This window comes from Monodelphis domestica, chromosome 6, assembly GCF_027887165.1.
Source record: "Monodelphis domestica isolate mMonDom1 chromosome 6, mMonDom1.pri, whole genome shotgun sequence".
NCBI lineage: Eukaryota > Metazoa > Chordata > Mammalia > Didelphimorphia > Didelphidae > Monodelphis > Monodelphis domestica.
The window spans coordinates 71,933,326-71,952,133 of NC_077232.1; the positions used below are offsets into that span (position 1 = coordinate 71,933,326).

Here is an 18,808-nt window from a genome sequence, read left to right on the forward strand (position 1 = left end):
AAAGTAGACTGATCAATATTAGGTCTACTATTTACATAACATTGTGCAGGGTATCAGGGAAGAAAGAGCTTATCTTTGCATCTCCTTCAGTGTCCAAGAGCCCCATACACAACAGACGCTCATTAAATACCTGCTGAATGAATGAATGAATCCCTTTTCCGAAGAAGCTGAGAGATCCCACTTTGCTTGAAAATACACAGCTTTTCCTCCCACAGCCTGAATTGAGTTAAACAATAAATCTATTTGTGTAAGCAACATATGCATCCATTTTGTTTCAGAAAGCCTTCTAATCAACCTGCTCATATATCTGGATCCTATTCCTTTTTCCTATACCTGAGGCTCCCTGCCTTTACTCCAAACACCACCCACTTCTTCCAGAAGCCAAAATGGTATAGGAGTAAGTCTTGTGAACTTGGGAGTAGGAAGAACTCTGGACCTTTAAGCTAGGTCCAATCTTAGTTCCTTTTTGTCTTCTCTAGGCTACAATCTTCTCATCTCTGTAGATAGGGGCTCAAATCCTAGAAAAAGGTCTGAGGACTACTATGGAAATATAATAAAGATACAAATGAAAAAGTAAGAGGCGCAGAGGAATTCTTTTTTTTTTAAACCTTACTTGCTGTCTTTGTAACAACTCTAAGATGGAAGGCCAAGGGCTAGACAAAAAAAAAGGGTTAAGTGACTTGTCCAGGGTCACACAGTTAGGAGGTGTCTGAGGTCAGATTTGAACCCAGGTATGTCCTCCCCCACCCCTGACTCCAAGCCTGACATTCTATCTACTGTATCACCAGAGCAGCTGCCCCCCAGGGTAATTCTTGAAGCAAATTCACCTATAGGGTCCTAGTATTGCCCTCCCTCCATTCCCACCCAGCCTTCATTCATTTGAATAGAAAATATAAAAGGCTCTTGAGGTTGAGAGAAAGCTAGGGAGTCTCAGGTCCAAAGATCCTTTAGCAGTTTGTAGGAAGGGAAGCCTCTAAACTGATGCTTTCTGGGCACAATTTGGCGATCAGACATTAAACTAGAGTTGCAAGGAGTTTCTTACTCCAAGTCAGAGTTCATTTTCTAACAGAGACAATGCCCCTGCCTAGGTAAACAGAAATGAAAGGTTAAGAGCAAGGAGAGGCTCTGTTTATCTAGAGGCTATTCTATGTTGCAAAGAACTTGACTTCTGTCATAATGAATCTCATTTTAAGATTCCTTTTATATAGTCAAGACTCTGAGAATCTTGTGAAAGAGAAGTCAAACAATTAAGGGTCTTTTACCTAGAGATAAGGGAAAGGAATAAACATTTGTTAAGTACCAACTATGTGCTAAACACTTTACATATATTATTTCATTTGATCCTCACAACATCCTTGTGAGTAGATACTATTATTATTTCCATTTTACAACTGAGGAAACTGAGGCAAACAGATTTGCCTAAAGTTACACAGCTAATAAGTCTTTGAGACTGAATTTAAACTCAACTCTTCCTGACTCTATGCCTAACAGCTTTATACACGGTACCACCCAACTGACTCTAATTAGTGGCCTCTTAAGGTAGTCAAATATCTGGGTATGTCAGGGCTCTTGACTGTCTAAAAGAATTCTAGGTTGTGTCTGGGTTCTAAATTTGTAGAGAGATGGAAAAATCCATTCTTCTTCTCCCCTGGAAGAGGCAGAGTCACAACTACAGACATCATCTTGAAGACAGAATCTAAGCATTTAAAGCAGATAGAAATTTAAGTCTTGCTCTGAATGAAACTATTCTTTGGTTGGTGACCAAAAGTGACCACAGGACCAGCCTAGCACAGTCAAGCGGAGGCCACACAAAACTATCAAGGACTGATTCCATCTATGCCTCCACATCCAGCAAAGCCTGTGTGGCTAAAGGGACTGGTATGACCCCAGGAGAAACAGAGTAATGCCATCAACAGAGGAAACTGGAAGACTGCAACAGCAGAGGTATGAGTTGATCCTCTGTGTCTGTCTCCTTAGAGTTATGTACATGTGTGCTCCTCCATGTACACATCCTGGCCAAGTATATGCTCTAGCTAATCATCTCCATGCATGGTCCTAAGATGCTATGTGAATTTATGGGAGCATGTACCCCAGAAATATATGGTGAACATTTTATCACTATTTTTTGATACAATCTCATAAAATGCCCTTGCTTTTAACTAATTGTGTTCTCTAGTTGACTGGTAACAGTAAATGCATTAATGGGGACTCATAAACTGTGCTTTTCAGTGTATACCTGCCTTGAACGCAGGGTAACTCAAGGGCATCTATTGGATGAATAGGAGGGAGAATGGGTGGTGGTCTCCAGGGCTACATCTATAAAAATCTCAAACTAGATGCTCCTTCCCAGTTCTAAATTCCTATAATCCTACACCCAATCCAAAAATACCCTCTCTTAAAGCACAACTAATTTCATTCTCTGGACTTCACCCTTCCACCATATACTCCAAATAAAAGAAAACAAGAAAAAAGGTTGCATCTACCCATTTTTCTCTTGAATCATAAATTCTGAGTGGGAACTACCAGGATCACTCTTCACTTCAATTCAAGATTGACTTTTTATTTTTGTTTTAACAATGACTACCAATGGCCTTCCCAGCCTGGAGGGTTCAGGTAGATTAGGTTTCACACTTCCTCCAGACTGGTACCCTAAGGCTCCAGCCTGGATCCATTTAACTACTGACAAAAGAATATTCACTTCAAAAGGTACAATTACAAATCTACAAGTTTACTTTCTCAATAGACAGAGGGTATTTTCACACTCTCTTCCTTTTGTACCCCCTCCATCTCTGGGAAGAAGTTTAGCACATTTCCCATAGAACAGAGTCATAGGTCCAAGTCTAAAGGTTCCATGGGCTCCAGACCCAGGCATTCTCATTTTGGGGGGCTCCTTTGCCAGTCTGACCAATCCCAACTGCAATCCTGCCTTCCATGCTGCCAGGGCTCAGACTCCTACTTCCACTGGGGATCACTGCTAGCACTTAAAACTGTGAACAAATGGCACAGAAACAAACATAAACAAGTTCATTTCTCTAGAGCCAGGGTAAAAGTGTAATAATTATAAGGAATGTGTAGGGGATTGAAGAAGTACAGGGGATAAGGAAGGTTTTGTAACAGGGAATGGAGGAGTTGAAAGGAGAGAGAGAGAGAATATGGTGGCCGGTGAGGTAAAAAGAGAGATATTCCTGCTGAGAGGCTATCTTTGAAAATTGGGGTTCCCAAGAAAATGGGCTACCTATGTTAGCCTGAGGGAACATCTTCTCTATTGATTGATGTTGGAGTTACCCTGAGCAGGTAAGCACAGACCCTCCTGAGGGACAAGCCTCCCCCCAGACCAAGGTCACCTAGCAGGGGTCCGATGAGGACCATCCACAGTTGAATGGCTGTCCTGAGGTTCAGCTCCCTCTTTGTTCCCCTGAAATGATAGTCCTCTTATCTTAATGTGGTTTATTTGAATAAAAATTAATTTAATAACAAGTTTGGATTGGGGAGGTATCAGGGAAGAGGGAATTGGGATTTCCTTAGATTGGGTTTGAGTCTCTCTCAGCTTCTGAGCTGAGGCCAGGACTCACAGGCTGGTGAAGGGTTTCTTTTATTCCTGTCTATGATAATCTGTGCTAGTTTTCTTAAGTTCAAAATCTTAGCAGTAGACAGTAAAAGAAAGAAAAGTTCTGATCTTCAGAGATGGTTGGGCTTGTATCTTCAGGCTGACGCCCCTAAAGACTGGCCTTACAGTTCAAACTGCTTCCCTTAACTCCTTTTGTTTGATGACAGGATCACAGGAATCCAAGTAGACTGCACACAGTTGGGAAAATCAGGAATAGAGGCACTTCTATCCAGAGGCAAGGAGAGAGGCTCCTTCCAGTCCAAGGGCCAGAAAGAGAGTCAGTCACGAAACCAACTGCCACTCCCAGTTGCCCCTGCCCCCACCAACTGTCATTCTTGTCGATATCTTCTCTCTAACATTCCAACTGCTATTTGTTTCACCTGATTGGCAGAAAGTCCAAAATGTGCTTCAGTTTTCCTTTCCACAATTGTCCCCTTTTTTGTTGTAACCTCCCCAAGGTCACTTGTATTTATTACACTTACCAGTGTACTAAATCTAATTTCTAACTACTTCACCCAAAATAATAAACTTCCCTCAATTACTTTATCACTATTCTATGCTCTATCACCTGTCTATGCTAACTTTATCTACTTTAAGGAATTCTATGCAGGAAAGTTTGGGTAAAGGTAGTTTTAGGGTTTTTCAATAAATTCAGTACAATAAATGTTGGAACAAAACCATTACAAAGAAATTTGAATCTTAGTTCTAACACTACTTACTCTTGCTAAATTCAACTAATACAAATATTTTTCCTATTTTATATATCTACAGTTATTTGCAAACTATTATATATATATATATATTTCATTAAACATAATTTCAGCATCAGCTTTACAATAAACATTAAAACTTTACTATCTGCAAATGCAGCTTAAATCTAATTCTAAATATAATTTACTGTCTATGCTATGTTTAATTTAACTTACTCCTAATCTATTCCCTACTTTTAACTATTCTCTAAATCCCTAGTCTAATCTATAACCTAATTTTATGTACAACTTATATACATACTATGCTACATATTTACATATTCTATCACTGTTATTAACCTAATTATAGTATATATATTCTTAATAGAGATTATTTACATATAATACAATAATATGCACAGTTCCCTAATCTCAATGTCAGTCAAATAGAAATATCTATTGATCTTTATATTTGCCTAAGACCTTATGGAACTAACTACATACACATTTACATTTTGTATAAATATAATTTCAGACACTCTTTTATTTACACAATATCTCCCAATATATGTCAGTTTGTGATTTTGTGTTTTGTGTCTAATAGCATTGTATTGAATTAATACTTATCAATTTTCTTCAGATTTCCACTTCTCATGTTGACTGATGGATCTCTTCTTTCTTCCAAGTTATGTAGTGTTGCATGCTACTTCCCTAATACGTGAAATTAATTTTGTTTTATGATTCACCTCACTCAGTCTTACATATTTAAGTCCTGTTTTCTGTCTCATACTTTTCATAAAGTTCTTGATAATTCTTGACTCCCAATGCCACCAGCATTTCTTCTAATGAGTTTGTGTATTCTATGTCCTGAACTAACTCTTCTGACAGGAACGTTTGTCCTTGATTTGAGTTGCTAATGTAACCATCTGTCTCCCACTCTTGTAAAACTTTATGATCTTAATTGTAAAGTTTGATATTTTCGTAAGGTTCTTGGTCTTCCTCACTTTCTGAGTCAAATATCATTGTATATAATGGTTCTGTGTGATTTGTGTCTTGCATTGACTCTTGCTTGGTGATTTCTATATTCCCGAAATTCCCCAAGTCTTTTGCAAGCTCTTGCCTAGTAGTATTCTGTAACTCTGTGTTATGTGTTGATAAATTTGGTTCTTGTGTGTTTGTTCCTTCCTGTGGATCATATCCCAGTTTTGTTCTTCAGCTACAGTTCTCTAGAACCAGGGTCAAAGAGAGAGGAGAGTGGAGGAAAGAAGTCATTGGTCTACTCCATGCTACTCATACCACAAGTGAGCTTTCTAGACATAGCAAGAAGAGTGGTGGGGAAGAGCATGAGCCAGAACTGTCTAGTCTGGACAATTTTGAAAGATACAGCCTTTTCCAGCTGCATAGCCAGTCAAAGGCTACTCTTACTCACATGGTAGAGGGTGAAGAAACCTCTTTTTTTTCCATCAGTACCAAGTCACTTTATTGGGATGTAAATGGTGGTAATTTTTTGGTACAAATTATAAAAAGGTCAGATAACCAAAATATGCATGCACTGAAAGACAGTAGGAGACTTGTGCACAGTACCCAGTGGTGGGGGAAGCCAGCTGGAGGCTCAGCTCCTGTTGTCACTGTCTCCAAGGGTGTGCTTGTCAAAAATATATTCCGCCATGCCAGAATCAGGGGCCTCCATTTTGCGCAGGTTGGTCACGTGATCATCCAGCTGTTTGATGGACTTTACCTGCTCATCCAGGTAGTGGGTTTCAATGAAATCACATAAATGGGGGTCATTTTTGTCAGTTTCCAGCTTGTGCAATTCCAGTAACGACTGATTGACATTTTTTTCCAAGTGCAGTGCACACTCCATTGCATTCAGCCCGCTCTCCCAGTTGTCGCGGTCTGGTTTCTTGATGTCCTGAAGGAAGATGCGGCTGACTCGCTGGTTCTGCAGTTTCATCAGCTTCTCAGCATGCTCCCTCTCCTCATGGGATTGGTGCAGGAAATACTTGGCGAAGTTCTTCAGCGCCACGTGGTCCCGGTCAAGATTCCCAGTTTAGGAATCTAGACATGCTTCACAGGCCTTTTCACTCGTTAACCATTTAATTATCTACTTTCTTTGACTTAGTCATCTTCTCAATATTAACCCTAGAAAATTAGATGCTATTTGGTAAGTGATCACTGGTTAAATTGTAATATTTTAAAATTTCATGTTCAATAATGAGAATTTGAGTAGCAATTCCATGAATTGTCCAGGTAGGCTATGTAGACTGCATTTATTGTTTTTTTAAACTCTTACCTTCCATCTTAGAATCAATACTGTGTATTGGTTCCAAGGTAGAAGAGTGGTAAGGGATAGGCAATAGGGGTTAAGTGACTTGCCCAGGGTCACCAAGTGAGGACCTCCTGTCTCTGGAACTGGTTCTCAATCCACTGAGCCACCCAGCTGCCCCCTGCATTAATTTTTAAAATATGTTTTATCGATGCCTTTTGTCCTTATGCCATAGTCATTTCCCTCTTCTCTTCTTCATATTAAATCCTTCCTTCTCCCCCAAGAAAAACAATTTTGGAAAATCCTTTGATATTATGCAATATTCATAGTAGTGCCCATATCTCTGCTGTGATCAGAAGGGAAAAGATATGCTTTATCTATTTTTCTAGGATCTTGACTGGTTTTTCAGTTGCTTAGAGGTTAATTTCCTTGGGGCATACCCAGTAAAGGGATCTCTAGGTCAAAGGGTATGGACAAATTAGTCACTTTTCTGATATAATTAGAAATTTAAATCTAAAAAGATAAATAGTGGCACCAAGAGTACATTAGTGTGCTAGTCTTTCCAAAGGCCTTCTACAATGTATAGGCAAAGAATTAAATCTTTTGTCATCTTTGCCAATGTGTATGATAAAAGTGGAAAGTATAGAGCTCTAATAATTAGCGATCACTTTATAATGAAGGATTTTGAGTGCATTTTTGTGTACTTTTGCAGTTCATTTAAAAGTTTTTCAGAGGCAGCTAAGTGGCTCAATGGATTGAGAGACAGGCCAAGAGATAGGAAGTCCTGGGTTCAAATTCTGGTCTCAGGTACTTCCTAGCTGTGTGAGCCTGGGCAAGCCATTTAACTCTCATTGCCTAACCCTTACTACTCTTCTGCCTTGAAACCAATACATAGTATTGATTCTAAGATGGGAGGCCAGGGTTTAAAGAAAAAAACTTTTCCTATTCTCTGTACAGTTTTCTAGTTAGAAATGAATGGGTTTGGGTATTGTACATTTGTGTCAATTCCTTGCATATTTTAGATATCAGCCTTATTTTGGAGATATTTAACACAAATATTTTTCTAGCTCTGCTATTTCTCTTCTAATTCTGACTTCACTAATTCTATTTAGGGCAAAGCTTTATAATTTTACATCATCAAAATTGTAGATTTTTTCTCAAACAATCTTCTTGCTTGGTTAAGAAGTTGAATCCTTCCCCTAGCCATAGTTATGAAAAGCATCTGGTCTCCTCTCCTAATTTTTTTTTAACGTGACCTTTTATATTTGGATCTCATATCCCTTTTGATCTATTGGTAGTATATGATTCAACAAACATTTAGTAAGTATTTACTATGTGCAGGTTCCTTTACTTCCAAATGGAGGAGATATGACGATGAATTGACGATGACACCATGCTTGTCCTCAAGGATCAAATGCAATAATTCTTTTGAAGACCCAGATGTCACCACATGAGCTGGGGATATGAAGCAAGAAATAGCTGGCTGGCTTCCAGGACAGGACCAGTAAAAGTCACCTAGAACATGGTCTAGAGTTCTCTGTCCTCCCTTTTTCATAGGGCATGGAGTAACTTAGGACTGGCTTCCTGAAAGAGGATGCTTGGAAAGCAACTGAGTGTAATTTAATAATTCAACTACTCCTTGAACAAACAAAAAAAAAACAGCATTCTCTGATATCAGCTAATTTTCTAAAGTTTTTGCCTTTCTGAATTTGTGACTTAGGCATTTTCATTCCTATTATTCAAACTCTTTTGAGTATCACTTTGTGGGAGTCACTTGCAAATGTACTTCTCGATCAAATCTAGACTGTGGCATCCACTTGTAAGTTTTACTTCTTAAAAATCTTAGTGCTTCTTTTCCCAGTTGGTATTAACTATAATGAAGGGGCTCCACTGATTACTACATTCCCCTTAAAAGTAATTACTTTTGCAGGTGAGAATATTGATTGACTTAATCAAACAGAAATAGGTGTGATCAAAGCCTAAGAAACCTCATTGAATCATTCAAATACATTTCAACTAGATGTAACAGAAAATCTGTTCAGGGGGCAGATAGGTGGCTCAGTGGATCAAGACCCAGGCCTGGAAATGGGAGCTCTTGGATTCAAATGAAACCTCAGATGCTTGCTGAGTGACCTTCGACAAGTCACTTACCCCTTATTGTCTAGCCCTTACCACTCTTCTGCCTTGGAACCAATATATTGATTCTAAGACAGAAGGTGAGGATTAAAAAACATTTTTTAAGTCTGTTCAGATTGACTGAAGGATTTGTTTGTGCCTGCTGGGACCTATTTAAAATTTTTCAAGCTAGATGGATTAAGAGATTTGAGTGTCTGACAGTGCAGAAGAGAGTCATCACTAAAAAGGAATTGCCTCCTGTTAAAGTTAATTGTGGTTGGACTCTGAAATATATCAATTAGGTGGTTTATTAGGTGGTTGCCAGGGATTTAATTTCTAAATCCCAAAATGAATTACTAAAGTAAATGGAATTTATGGTAGTTTATTTACAATAGAAGGAAGATATTAAGGAATGAGAGAGAGAAACTGGTTTCTTCTTATACCATTTAGAATTTCTTAGTCCCAGCCAGGGGAAGAGAGTTTCAAGAAGTTGGGCCTTACCTGGTGGCTTCACACCTCCAGAAAGGCAGGGTCACTAAGTCAGCTTTTCACTTACCAATGGTAACAGTCTAAAAGAAGTCTGGGTGTTGGTCTTCCAGTCCTCTCTGAGTCTGTCCTTCACTCCAAGCTGGGGTGACTGACTCCTTTTTTTCCTCTAGTTAAAGACCTTTTTCTCTTGTGTCACCTCCTTTAAATTTTCACATCTACCAATCACAGCAGACACTTTTTCTCCAGGACTGCCCATTCTTTAGTTCTCACCTTCTTTGGTTAGATTTTCTCTAGGACTGTCCAGTCTTTAGTTCTCACCTTCTTTGGTTAGATTTTATCTTTTGGGATTACTTAAATCCTCTTTTGTTATGTTCACCTTTTGTAGTTACTTAACACCTTTTTGTGATTAATTCACCTTTTGTAGTTACTTAACACCTTTTTGTAGTTAAAACCTAAAAATAGATTGTAGCTTATAATTCTAGCTTCATTATAAAGGAAGAGCTAAGTACCTTCATTGTTACAATAAGGAAATAGCTAAATCCGATATTCACACTCCACAAGATGAGAGCTTGGTCTTGGTCTCTCCACCACCCACTAAACTTTGCTAGAAAAGAATCTTATGACCTTCAAAGGGTCTGATGGGTTTTGGATTTTTCCTCTTCCCACAATTATATTAGCATCATACCTAATGGGGACAGCATCAGATGGCAACAATGTCTTCATTAGGTCTGGATTTGAAGAGGAAAGGAAGATCCAGTGCTCTACAGGAAACCTCTTTAACTAAGGGAAGACCTGAAGACATAGCAGCAAAAGGATTTCCATGAGCTATAAGTTTCCCTTTGGCCATTTGTCTCTCTAAATGTGAGACCATTGGATTCTGGATCAACTAGTGAGAGAGTGTCTTCTAGGCTTTGGTGAAGATGTTCTCTATTGATTTGTCTTGCCATACTACTTTAGTAAATAAGCCAAGTGAGCCTGGTTGACTAATTGATATTAACAGATTATCCCAGAGGGAAGGACATGAAGGAGACTTAAATCTATAGCCCTATAAAAGACATCTACCCAACCACTTAGAGTTAACTCCTATAGCCCTGAAGGGATAGAGTAGCCATGCTTCTGGGACCCAACTCTCCCCATGAGTGGAAATTGGGGATATTGCTACATAGCCATAGCAGCACCAGCCTGGGTTTGTTATCTGGATTTGCATGCAGGCAAAAAGATCCATTTATGTTTTTTGCTTGTTCCCATGACAAGTTATGAATCCAAGGTCCAAAGTGATCAAGTGCTGGCCCTGTCATTGTATGAGAGCAGCATAAGTCCTTTGTAGAGGCAGGGAAAGAAGTTTTTATAGATTGAGTTGAGGGATGCTATGAGGTTCGCCTTATCTCAAAACATCTAGTGGAAAAGAGAAAGAAACCTATGGACTAGACAATCCACTTATGTGGATTCTGGGCTGATTGAATGGTCAGACCCCAAAAGTAATTGTTAATGGACCAATGTCAGCTGAGATGGAATTCTCAAATGGCATAACCCAGAGATCTGTGTTTGACTCTGTGCCAGTTTCACATTTTTATCAAGGTCCTGGATAAAGGCACAGATGGCATGCTTATCAAATTTGCAGATGACACAAAGTTGGCAAGCATAACCAACCCAATGGATGGCAGAGTCGAGGTTTAAAAACAACCAGGCTACAATAATGGGCTCAATCTAATAAGATGATGTTTAATAGATTTAACAAGGCAAATAGACAATGAACTCTGCCCCCCTTCCTGCCCCCATAGTAGAACAACAACAAAAAAGAATTGCACTTAGATTTGTAAATCTCTATTGTGAACAGATTGCTTTTCTTTTCAAATATAATGTGAACACATTAAATACAATATAAATAATAAATTCAAATACAACTTATTTTTAAATACTTTATTTTTTCCAAATACATGTAAAATTGTTTTTAACATTTGTTTATTCAAATTTTTGACTTCCCAATTTTCTCTTCTTTGTCCTTTTCCCTCCTCGTTGAAGAAACAGACATTTTGCTATAGGTTATTTGTGTGCAGTCATGAAAAACTTATTTCCATGTTAATCACATCATATAACTTTCAAAGCTACCTAATTTCTCTAATTAGTTCTAATATTCCTTCTATTCTATGCATCTTTAAGAAATCGTTATACCTCTCAGAATATAACCAAATATTGAATTAGATTTTACTATCACATCATACTACTGATTTATGTTGAACTTTCTGCCCTCTAAAATCCCCAGATCTTTTTCAAATTTCTCTCTAGCCATGCTTCCCCAGCCTGCACTTGTGAAATTGATGTTTTGAGCCAAAATGTAAGAAACGTCCCAGTGTAACAGGAAGATTGTTTTCATTCCATACATGGGCGTGTGCATGTGCATGTGTGTATGTGATTTCATTTGGTGTTAAGGTATAATATAAAAATAAATTAAATGTGTTCAGGATTTTTTTAGAGGCATCAAATATAGAAGACAAGACTCACCTCACAATACTGCCCAGACTACATATTGTGTTCAGTTCTCAGTGCCTTATTTTTTCTTTTAACTCTTACTTTCCATCTTAGAATCAATACTAAATATTAGTTCCAAGACAGCAGAGTGGTAAGAGCTAGGCAATGGGGGTTAAATGACTTGCCCAGGGTCACACAGGAAGCTAGGAAGTGTCTGAGGCCAAATTTGAACCCAGGTCCTCCTGACTCCAGACCTGGATCTCAATCCCCTGAGCCACCCAGCTGCCCCCAAGTGGCACATTTTTTAAAACAAATTCACTGAGCTAGAAAGCATCTAGAAGATGATCAAGATAGTGAAGGCTAGGATTGTGGCATATGAGGAACAGTTAAAGGAACTTGGACTGTTAAGCATGACCTCAGGGAGCCCCAGCACTCCAGTCTGTTCCTCTTCCTTACAAGAGCAGGAATCTGGGGACATGTGGATAAACTCAGATGACCCCGGGGGCAGCGGTGACCTCATTAAGGAAATGAAACAGAAAATTAAGAGGGAAATATGACAAACCTAATGAAACTAAGCCACAGCTTGTTTTTCTTGTCCAAAGCCTTGATTTCACAGTGGTGAGCAGCAATGGGACATCAGTAGCACTGAGGAGAAAGCAAGGCAATTTGGAAGCAGAGATCCTGGGTTCAAATTCAGACTCTATCACTCATTTGCCAATCAGAAAGTCACCCAGTTTCCTTATCAGAAAGGCTGCCAGGGTGGCAGCTGGGTAGCTCAGTTCATTGAGAGCCAGGCCTAGAGATGGGAGGTCCTAGGTTCAAATCTGGCCTCAGACACTTCCCAGCTGTGTGACCCTGGGCAAGTCATTTGACCCCCATTGCCTAGCCCTTATCACTCTTCTGCCTTAGAGCCAATACACAGTATTGACTCCAAGACGAAAGGTAGGGGTTTAAAAAAAAAGAAAGAAAGAAAGGCTGCCAGGGTTGATGGGTTGAGGGTTAAACAGAAGTCAAGTCAATCAATTAGCAGTATGAGGTAAAGCAAATAGGTACACATTTTAAACTATGGTAAAATTATATTATACAGATAATTACAGCAAAAACAAGAAACCACAATATATTTTATAGATATTTTTAAAATAACTTAAAAGATTTCAGTTATGGCATATTTTTTTTGTTAATGAATCCTACATTTTGGGGAAAAAATAAAACATTAAAAAATCTACAGAAAAGTGATTTCACTGTATTAATTACCCAGCAAAGGGTTGAGATATTTAAACTGGCCACCAGGTGGTGGTAGACTCAAGCCACCAGCCAGGCAGGCTCTGCACACCTTGAAGCCACATGAGTCCCAGCCCCTGGGAAGTTAATCATGATAATAATAGCTAGCATAGAAATATATAGCATAGAAATTGTTTCAAGATTTGCGAAGAGATTTACAAGTATAACTTCATTTTATCCTCACGTGTTCCTGCAAGGTAGATAACTAATATTATCAAGATTTTACAGAGGAGGAAACTGAGGCAGAGGTTGTGACTTTCCTAGGGTCACACACCCTAAGATTGAATTCAGGTCTTCCTAAATCCAGGACCACTGCACCACCTAAGTGCCTCTCTGTTAAAACTCTGTACAAATCTGGCCCAAGACACTTCCCAGCTGGGTGATCCTGGGCAAGTCACTAAATCCCCATTGCCTAGCCCTTACCATCATTCTGCCTTGGAATGGATACTTGGTATTGATTTTAAGATGGAAGATAAGGGTTAAAAAAAAGTAAAGTTTTATATGCTTAATAAATTGGTTACCTCGAAAATAGAAATAATCCTGATACTACTCATCTCTTGGAATTATTGTGAAGAAATCTCTTTGACAATTATAAAGCATTAGATCGTTGAAATCTTTTTTTTTCCCCATCCTCTACTACAATGGCTTTGGTAATTAGCATCTTCCTTGCACTGATTACCTTCTCCTTAATCTATATCTTGTGTGTCCCTAGTTACTTACTATTTACAAACCTCCCCCATTAAAATGTAAACTTTTCCAAGGCAGGGACTGTTCTCACATTTCCTGGCATCTCAAACACTTGGTATATAGTAAGCATTTTAAATATCTGATCCTAGTTGTCATCCTATAAACACCTGAGAAGTCCCTGAAAGAACTGCTCTTTGAGTCACACTAAGGATTAACGATCCTGATCATGAATGAAGGCAAAGTCTAGTCATTCTTCTTTGTCCCCTCAGGTCTCCTGGCCCAGTGCCCAGCAGATAGTACATACATAATAAATAATTGTTGACAACCTGACTTGCTTGCCCCTAGTAAATACTCGGGTTGTTAAATGCATTAAACTGTAGAGGGAGCCAGAAACTCTTTATCCTGACTTTCCCAATCACTAACTGATTTGAAGGTAAAAACTATAATATAGAAGTTTTAAGGGCTAGTGATCTCTCATCAGGAATCACTTTACTCTAAAAATCATTTGACTATAATTTCACACCAGCCTAGTTTTTAGGAGAGTTCTAGTTTTGAAAAGAAAGCCTTTTCTTTTTCAAAAAGCAAAGTGAATGCTCCCCACCCCACACACGCCCCAATCCCTTTGCCTGGCATATTATTATTAGATTAGTTTGCTGGAGTTGAAACTGGCAAGATGGGGGTCTAAATCCAAAGACTGACATTTTAAAACCACCACTCACCAAGACTCGGGTAAACTCCCCAAGACCCTGGGGGAAGTCTTTCTGCCAGCTGATAGGGTTTAGCCACATTTAAAACTGAGCGTGAAATTAATCGGAGTCACAGGATCATTTCCCTTTAGTTTCAGAGCTTTTCAGTCACTCTTGACTTCAGAAAATTTGCCTAGAAAATGTTTGGATATTTGCATTTGATCATTTATAAGGAAGAAAGAATGAGAGAATGGAGGGTGATGCCGGGCTGTCAGGGATGCCATTTGGAGACAGGATTTGGGTTTGAACCCTAACGTTGTCTCTTACCACCTGGGCGATTTAGAGTGACTTAACCCTTTTGAGCTCCGGTTCTGCTATGAAATGAGATTAGGATTTAGAGGGCGTCCAAGATCCCCTCCAATTGTTAATCTCTTGAATCAGGTTTGGCAGCTGGGGGTTCAGCTTACCTAGGAGATAGAAGAGAGTGCCCCACTAGAGAGTGGAATGGAAAGGTGGTTTTGTTTTTCCCTGGAGGACTATCAAAATCGGGGAGTTCCCGAAGGGAGTTTCATCCCTGGCCGGGAGTCGGGTTGCTGAGGTCCAGCACCTGACCAGCTACCCCTCCTTCAGATCCCACATCCCCACTCCCGAGCAGTTGAAGCTGGCCGGCTGCCTCTGGACAGGGAGGAAAGATCAGGGAAAGTTGGAGACGTTGTGGCCGTCGCCAAGTGCTCGGCAGGCATGGTCAAGGTGGGGAGGGGCTGCTACTGATGAATTTATTGGGGAGCCTCGGACCGGATCCAAGGCAACGAGGCTAGGAAGCCCGGCACCGCGTAGGTTGCGAGAGCTCAGGGAAGGGGCAGCCTGAGCTCCGGGAGGCCATCCCCGCCCCCTGCCCAGCTGGTCCCCGCCTCCGTCACGTGGGAGGAGCAGTGGCCGGCTGTCCCGGAGCCCTATGGCGCTAGGCTGGGGCTCTCGGGTCCCGCTGCTCCGAGGAACCGGCCACCCTGCGCGCGGGGGACGCCTTTGATCCGGTCGGCCGCCGACCCGCGGGAGCCAGGTTAGTCCCCGTCCCGCCTCCCGATCCTCCCTCTCCGCTGTCCCGGGCTGCTGGGAGTTGAGGGCACGCTCGCCACTTCCCTCCCGGCTGAGGGAGCTGAGTCGAGGTCTTCTCAAGGAGCGCCCGAGCGCGCCCCAGGCTGCGCGCGGGGCAGGGGGCGGTGAGCAAGGGCAAAGGCAAGGGCAAAGACGGTGGCGAGGCCGTCCGGGATCCTGCGAGCCCTCCGCTGGCCCCGCGGAGCAGGTGGCCTTCTGGGACGCGGCCAAGCCCGCCCAGACCTCGAACACCACCGGGGCTGCGGGAGAGGGCGGTTAACGGCTAATTGACACCCCCGATCCCGGAGATTGACCTGAGCTTGGCAGTGGGCCGGAAGAACCGGGCCAGTTCGGGCCGGGCCAGGTAGGCGGCAGTCCGCCCAGGTAGAGGGTGAGGGGCAGCGAGGGGCGGTGCCTTGCACGGGCTGACCTTTCAGCTCCCTTTGGCGCTGGAATTCAGTCAGGTGGATCGGCTATTAATCCCGGCCTGCTCCGGCCCAGGTGGGGGAAGAAACCCGCCCGCCGGGCTAGTGACAAGTACGCGCGCCACAGGCTGCAGTCAAACTTCACGGTTTACGAAGAATGGGGAAGAATGACTATGGAAAACCGGAATGTTGCGGGTGGCTGGGAAGAAGCATTTGTGTGGCGCCTCCTGTGTACCGGGCATCTGCCAAGCAATTCCTTTTCAATAAATATCTCATTTGATCCTCGCAACAACCCTGCGAGGTAGGTGCTATTCATTATTATCCCCATTTTACAGTTGAGGAAACTGAGGCCGACCTGCCCAGAGTTGCACAGCTGAGGCAGAGTTCGAACTCCAGCCTTCCTGACTCCAAAACCAGCACTGAAATCTTGGACTTGGAGTCAGGAAAACCCTCTGAGTTCAAGTGTAGCCTCAGATACTTATTAGCCCTGTAACCCTGGGCAAGTCATTTAAACGCTGCCTGCCTCCATTTCTTCATCTATAAATGAGGATAAATAATAACGTCTGCTTCCCAGGCTGTAAATGATGATATGATGACCCCTTAATAAATGTGCTTTTAAATGCCAAACTGAGAAGTTTCTATTTGGACTCCGGGGGTTAATAGGGAATCCCAGGAATTGATGGACCTGGAAAGTGGCTTATAATTTAGGAATATTGTTTATTTTGGGATCAGATTTTCCATTCCTATGGAGAACTCTTGGGCAGAACAACTATTAAAGAAGACCAGCAATTTCTCAGTTACTCCCTTGTTGCCTAGTCCAGAAGGAGCTCAGTAAATGCTTGCTGGGTTGATCATCTCTAATTGAGTCCTGACACTACCTGAGGTTCTGAGATTTTAAATGATTTGCCTGTAAGAGACTGAGACTGCATTTAGTCCATAAACCCTAGGAAGCTGCCTGAAGGTCCTGTGACTTGTGTAGGGTCCCATGACTAGTATTAGAAATAAAATGGAAGCTACCAGTCTTGCTTGCTTCCTGTAAGCCTAGCAGTCACTCTGTTACCCCCCCCACCCACCCACTACCTTCTGACTGAGAATCAATACTTTGTGTTGGTTCCAAGGCAGAAGAGCAGGGCTAGGCAATGGGGATGATGTGACTTGCCCAAGGTCACTCAACTAGTCAGTGTCTGAGGCTAGCTTTGAACCCACTCTAGGCCTAACTCTCAATCTACTGAACCACCTGGCTACTCCTTACCCACTATGCTTTAATTGGCTATTTTATAGAAGCAAAACTAGTTTTTATTTGTTAAATTTATTCAATAGTTTTATGTTCCTTTGTCTTATTTTAAACACTTACCTTCTGTCTTAGAATCAATACTGTATATTGGTTCTAAGGCAGAAGAGTGGTAAGGGTTAGGCAATGGGGGTTAAGTGACTTGCCCAGGGTCACACAACTGGGAAGTATCTCAATACAGATTCAAACCCAGGACCTCCCATCTCTAGGCCTGGCTGTCAATCCCTGAGCTACCCAGCTGCCCCAGCTTTGTCTTGATTTTTAAAGAAGAGAAGGAAATATTTTTGTATGTATCTCCATAAAAAAAAAATAGGTAAACTACTTTTTATTTCCAGGATTATCATTGGACATCCCTTCTATATATTAATGGCCTTCATGGAAAAATAGTTCTTTATTTGTCTAATAGAAATTTAAATTTAAATCTGTATTTAAACACCTTGAGATCCTTTGGGCTAATGGGAAGCAGTATACAACAAAAGTATAAATAATCCCAGAAATTGCATTTGACTTCCAATGTGAAGAAGTAAACAGCAAAAGTATAAATAATCTCAAAAATTGCACTTGCCTTTGACTATAGTCATGGAAAGAGAACTGAATTTGAGACCAGGATTTGTAGAAAGGGAAGCTTACATTTCCTGCCTCCACTGCCAATCACTCCCTAATCTCTTACAGTATGGCTTCTGTCTCCATGGCTTGACTAAAACACATCTGTCCAAGGGCATTCACAACCCCCTTATCGCCAAATCCAATGACCTTTCTTCCCAGATCTTGGAGAAATCCTTAGCTCCCTCAGTCTTTTTAACGTCTGCCAGTCCTCTTTTCTTGAGGCTCTATGAGCCTGAGCTCTCTTGGTCCTTCCTCTTCCAAGGTGTGTGATGGCTCTTGTTTCTTCTGCTTCCTGTTGATTATAGCATCATGGGATTTAGGGCTGAAATGGGCTTGGAAGAGGTCATCCAGCAGAGTACTCTTTCCCTCTTCATGTGGCTGCCCTTCCAGAACATCTGTTCTTGGCTCCCTTCTCTTCTCTCTAATGTGATCTCCTCTACCCTCATGATTTCAGTTATCGCTTCTATGCTGAGGACTTCCAAATCCAGCTCTCTAATTCCAACCTGTCCCTGCAGCTAAATTCTGCTTTTCTAATTGTCCCATGAAGAAGGCAACCAGATGGAGGGGAAAAAACACTGAAGGATCAGACGTTGTTTGAGTCATGTCCAACTCTTCGTGATCCTGTTTGGGATTTTCTTGGCAGAGATACTGCAGTGGTTTGCCATTTCCTTCTCCAGCTCATCTTACAGAAGGGAAAACTGAGGCAAACAGGGTGGAGTGACTTATCCAGGGTCTCATAGCTGGTTAAGTGTTTGAGACCAGATTTGAACTGGGGGATGATGAGTCTTCTAGACTACTTGCCAGGGACTCTGCCAGGATCAGAAGGCTTGGCTTGAAATTCTGACCACATTACCCTGTGACCTGGGATAAGTCATTTAACCATTCCGGGCCTGTTTCCTAATAAGATTCCTTCTAGCTCTGTCTATAATTCTTCTTCCTCAACCTGGAATTAGTCCCTTCTTTTTCTACCTGCTCCCATTTTATCCCTGTCCAAGATCCATTCTTCTCACTGTTGCCTAATTAATCTTCCCCAGCACTGTTCTGATCACAGAATAATATTAGCTGTAATATTGATGAAAAATCCTATGGTAATTTTCTAATT

General features: G+C 41.2%; 2 protein-coding genes across 13 annotated transcripts in view; one reads left to right on the forward strand and one right to left on the reverse strand.

Annotated features, from left to right (window-relative positions):
- Window positions 1-5,878: 5,878 nt before the first annotated feature.
- Window positions 5,879-6,343, reverse strand: LOC100027643 (ferritin heavy chain-like; the record flags this gene model as incomplete). Its single annotated transcript, XM_016422832.2, has 1 exon — window positions 5,879-6,343. A coding segment is annotated over one exon (435 nt), but the record flags the coding sequence as incomplete, so codon positions are not given.
- An 8,849-nt stretch (window positions 6,344-15,192) lies between these two features.
- Window positions 15,193-18,808, forward strand: part of PPFIBP2 (PPFIA binding protein 2) — a 195,643-nt gene continuing 192,027 nt past the window's right edge. For 9 of the 12 annotated variants that reach the window (XM_007496981.3, XM_007496983.3, XM_007496982.3 and 6 more), the window contains exon 1: window positions 15,193-15,349. The gene's annotated coding sequence lies outside the window, so the exon portion shown is untranslated. Of the gene's footprint in view, window positions 15,350-15,520; window positions 15,749-18,808 lie in introns of those variants that run through there. The other 3 variants (XM_007496994.3, XM_016423401.2, XM_056802232.1) reach the window with 3 other exon arrangements.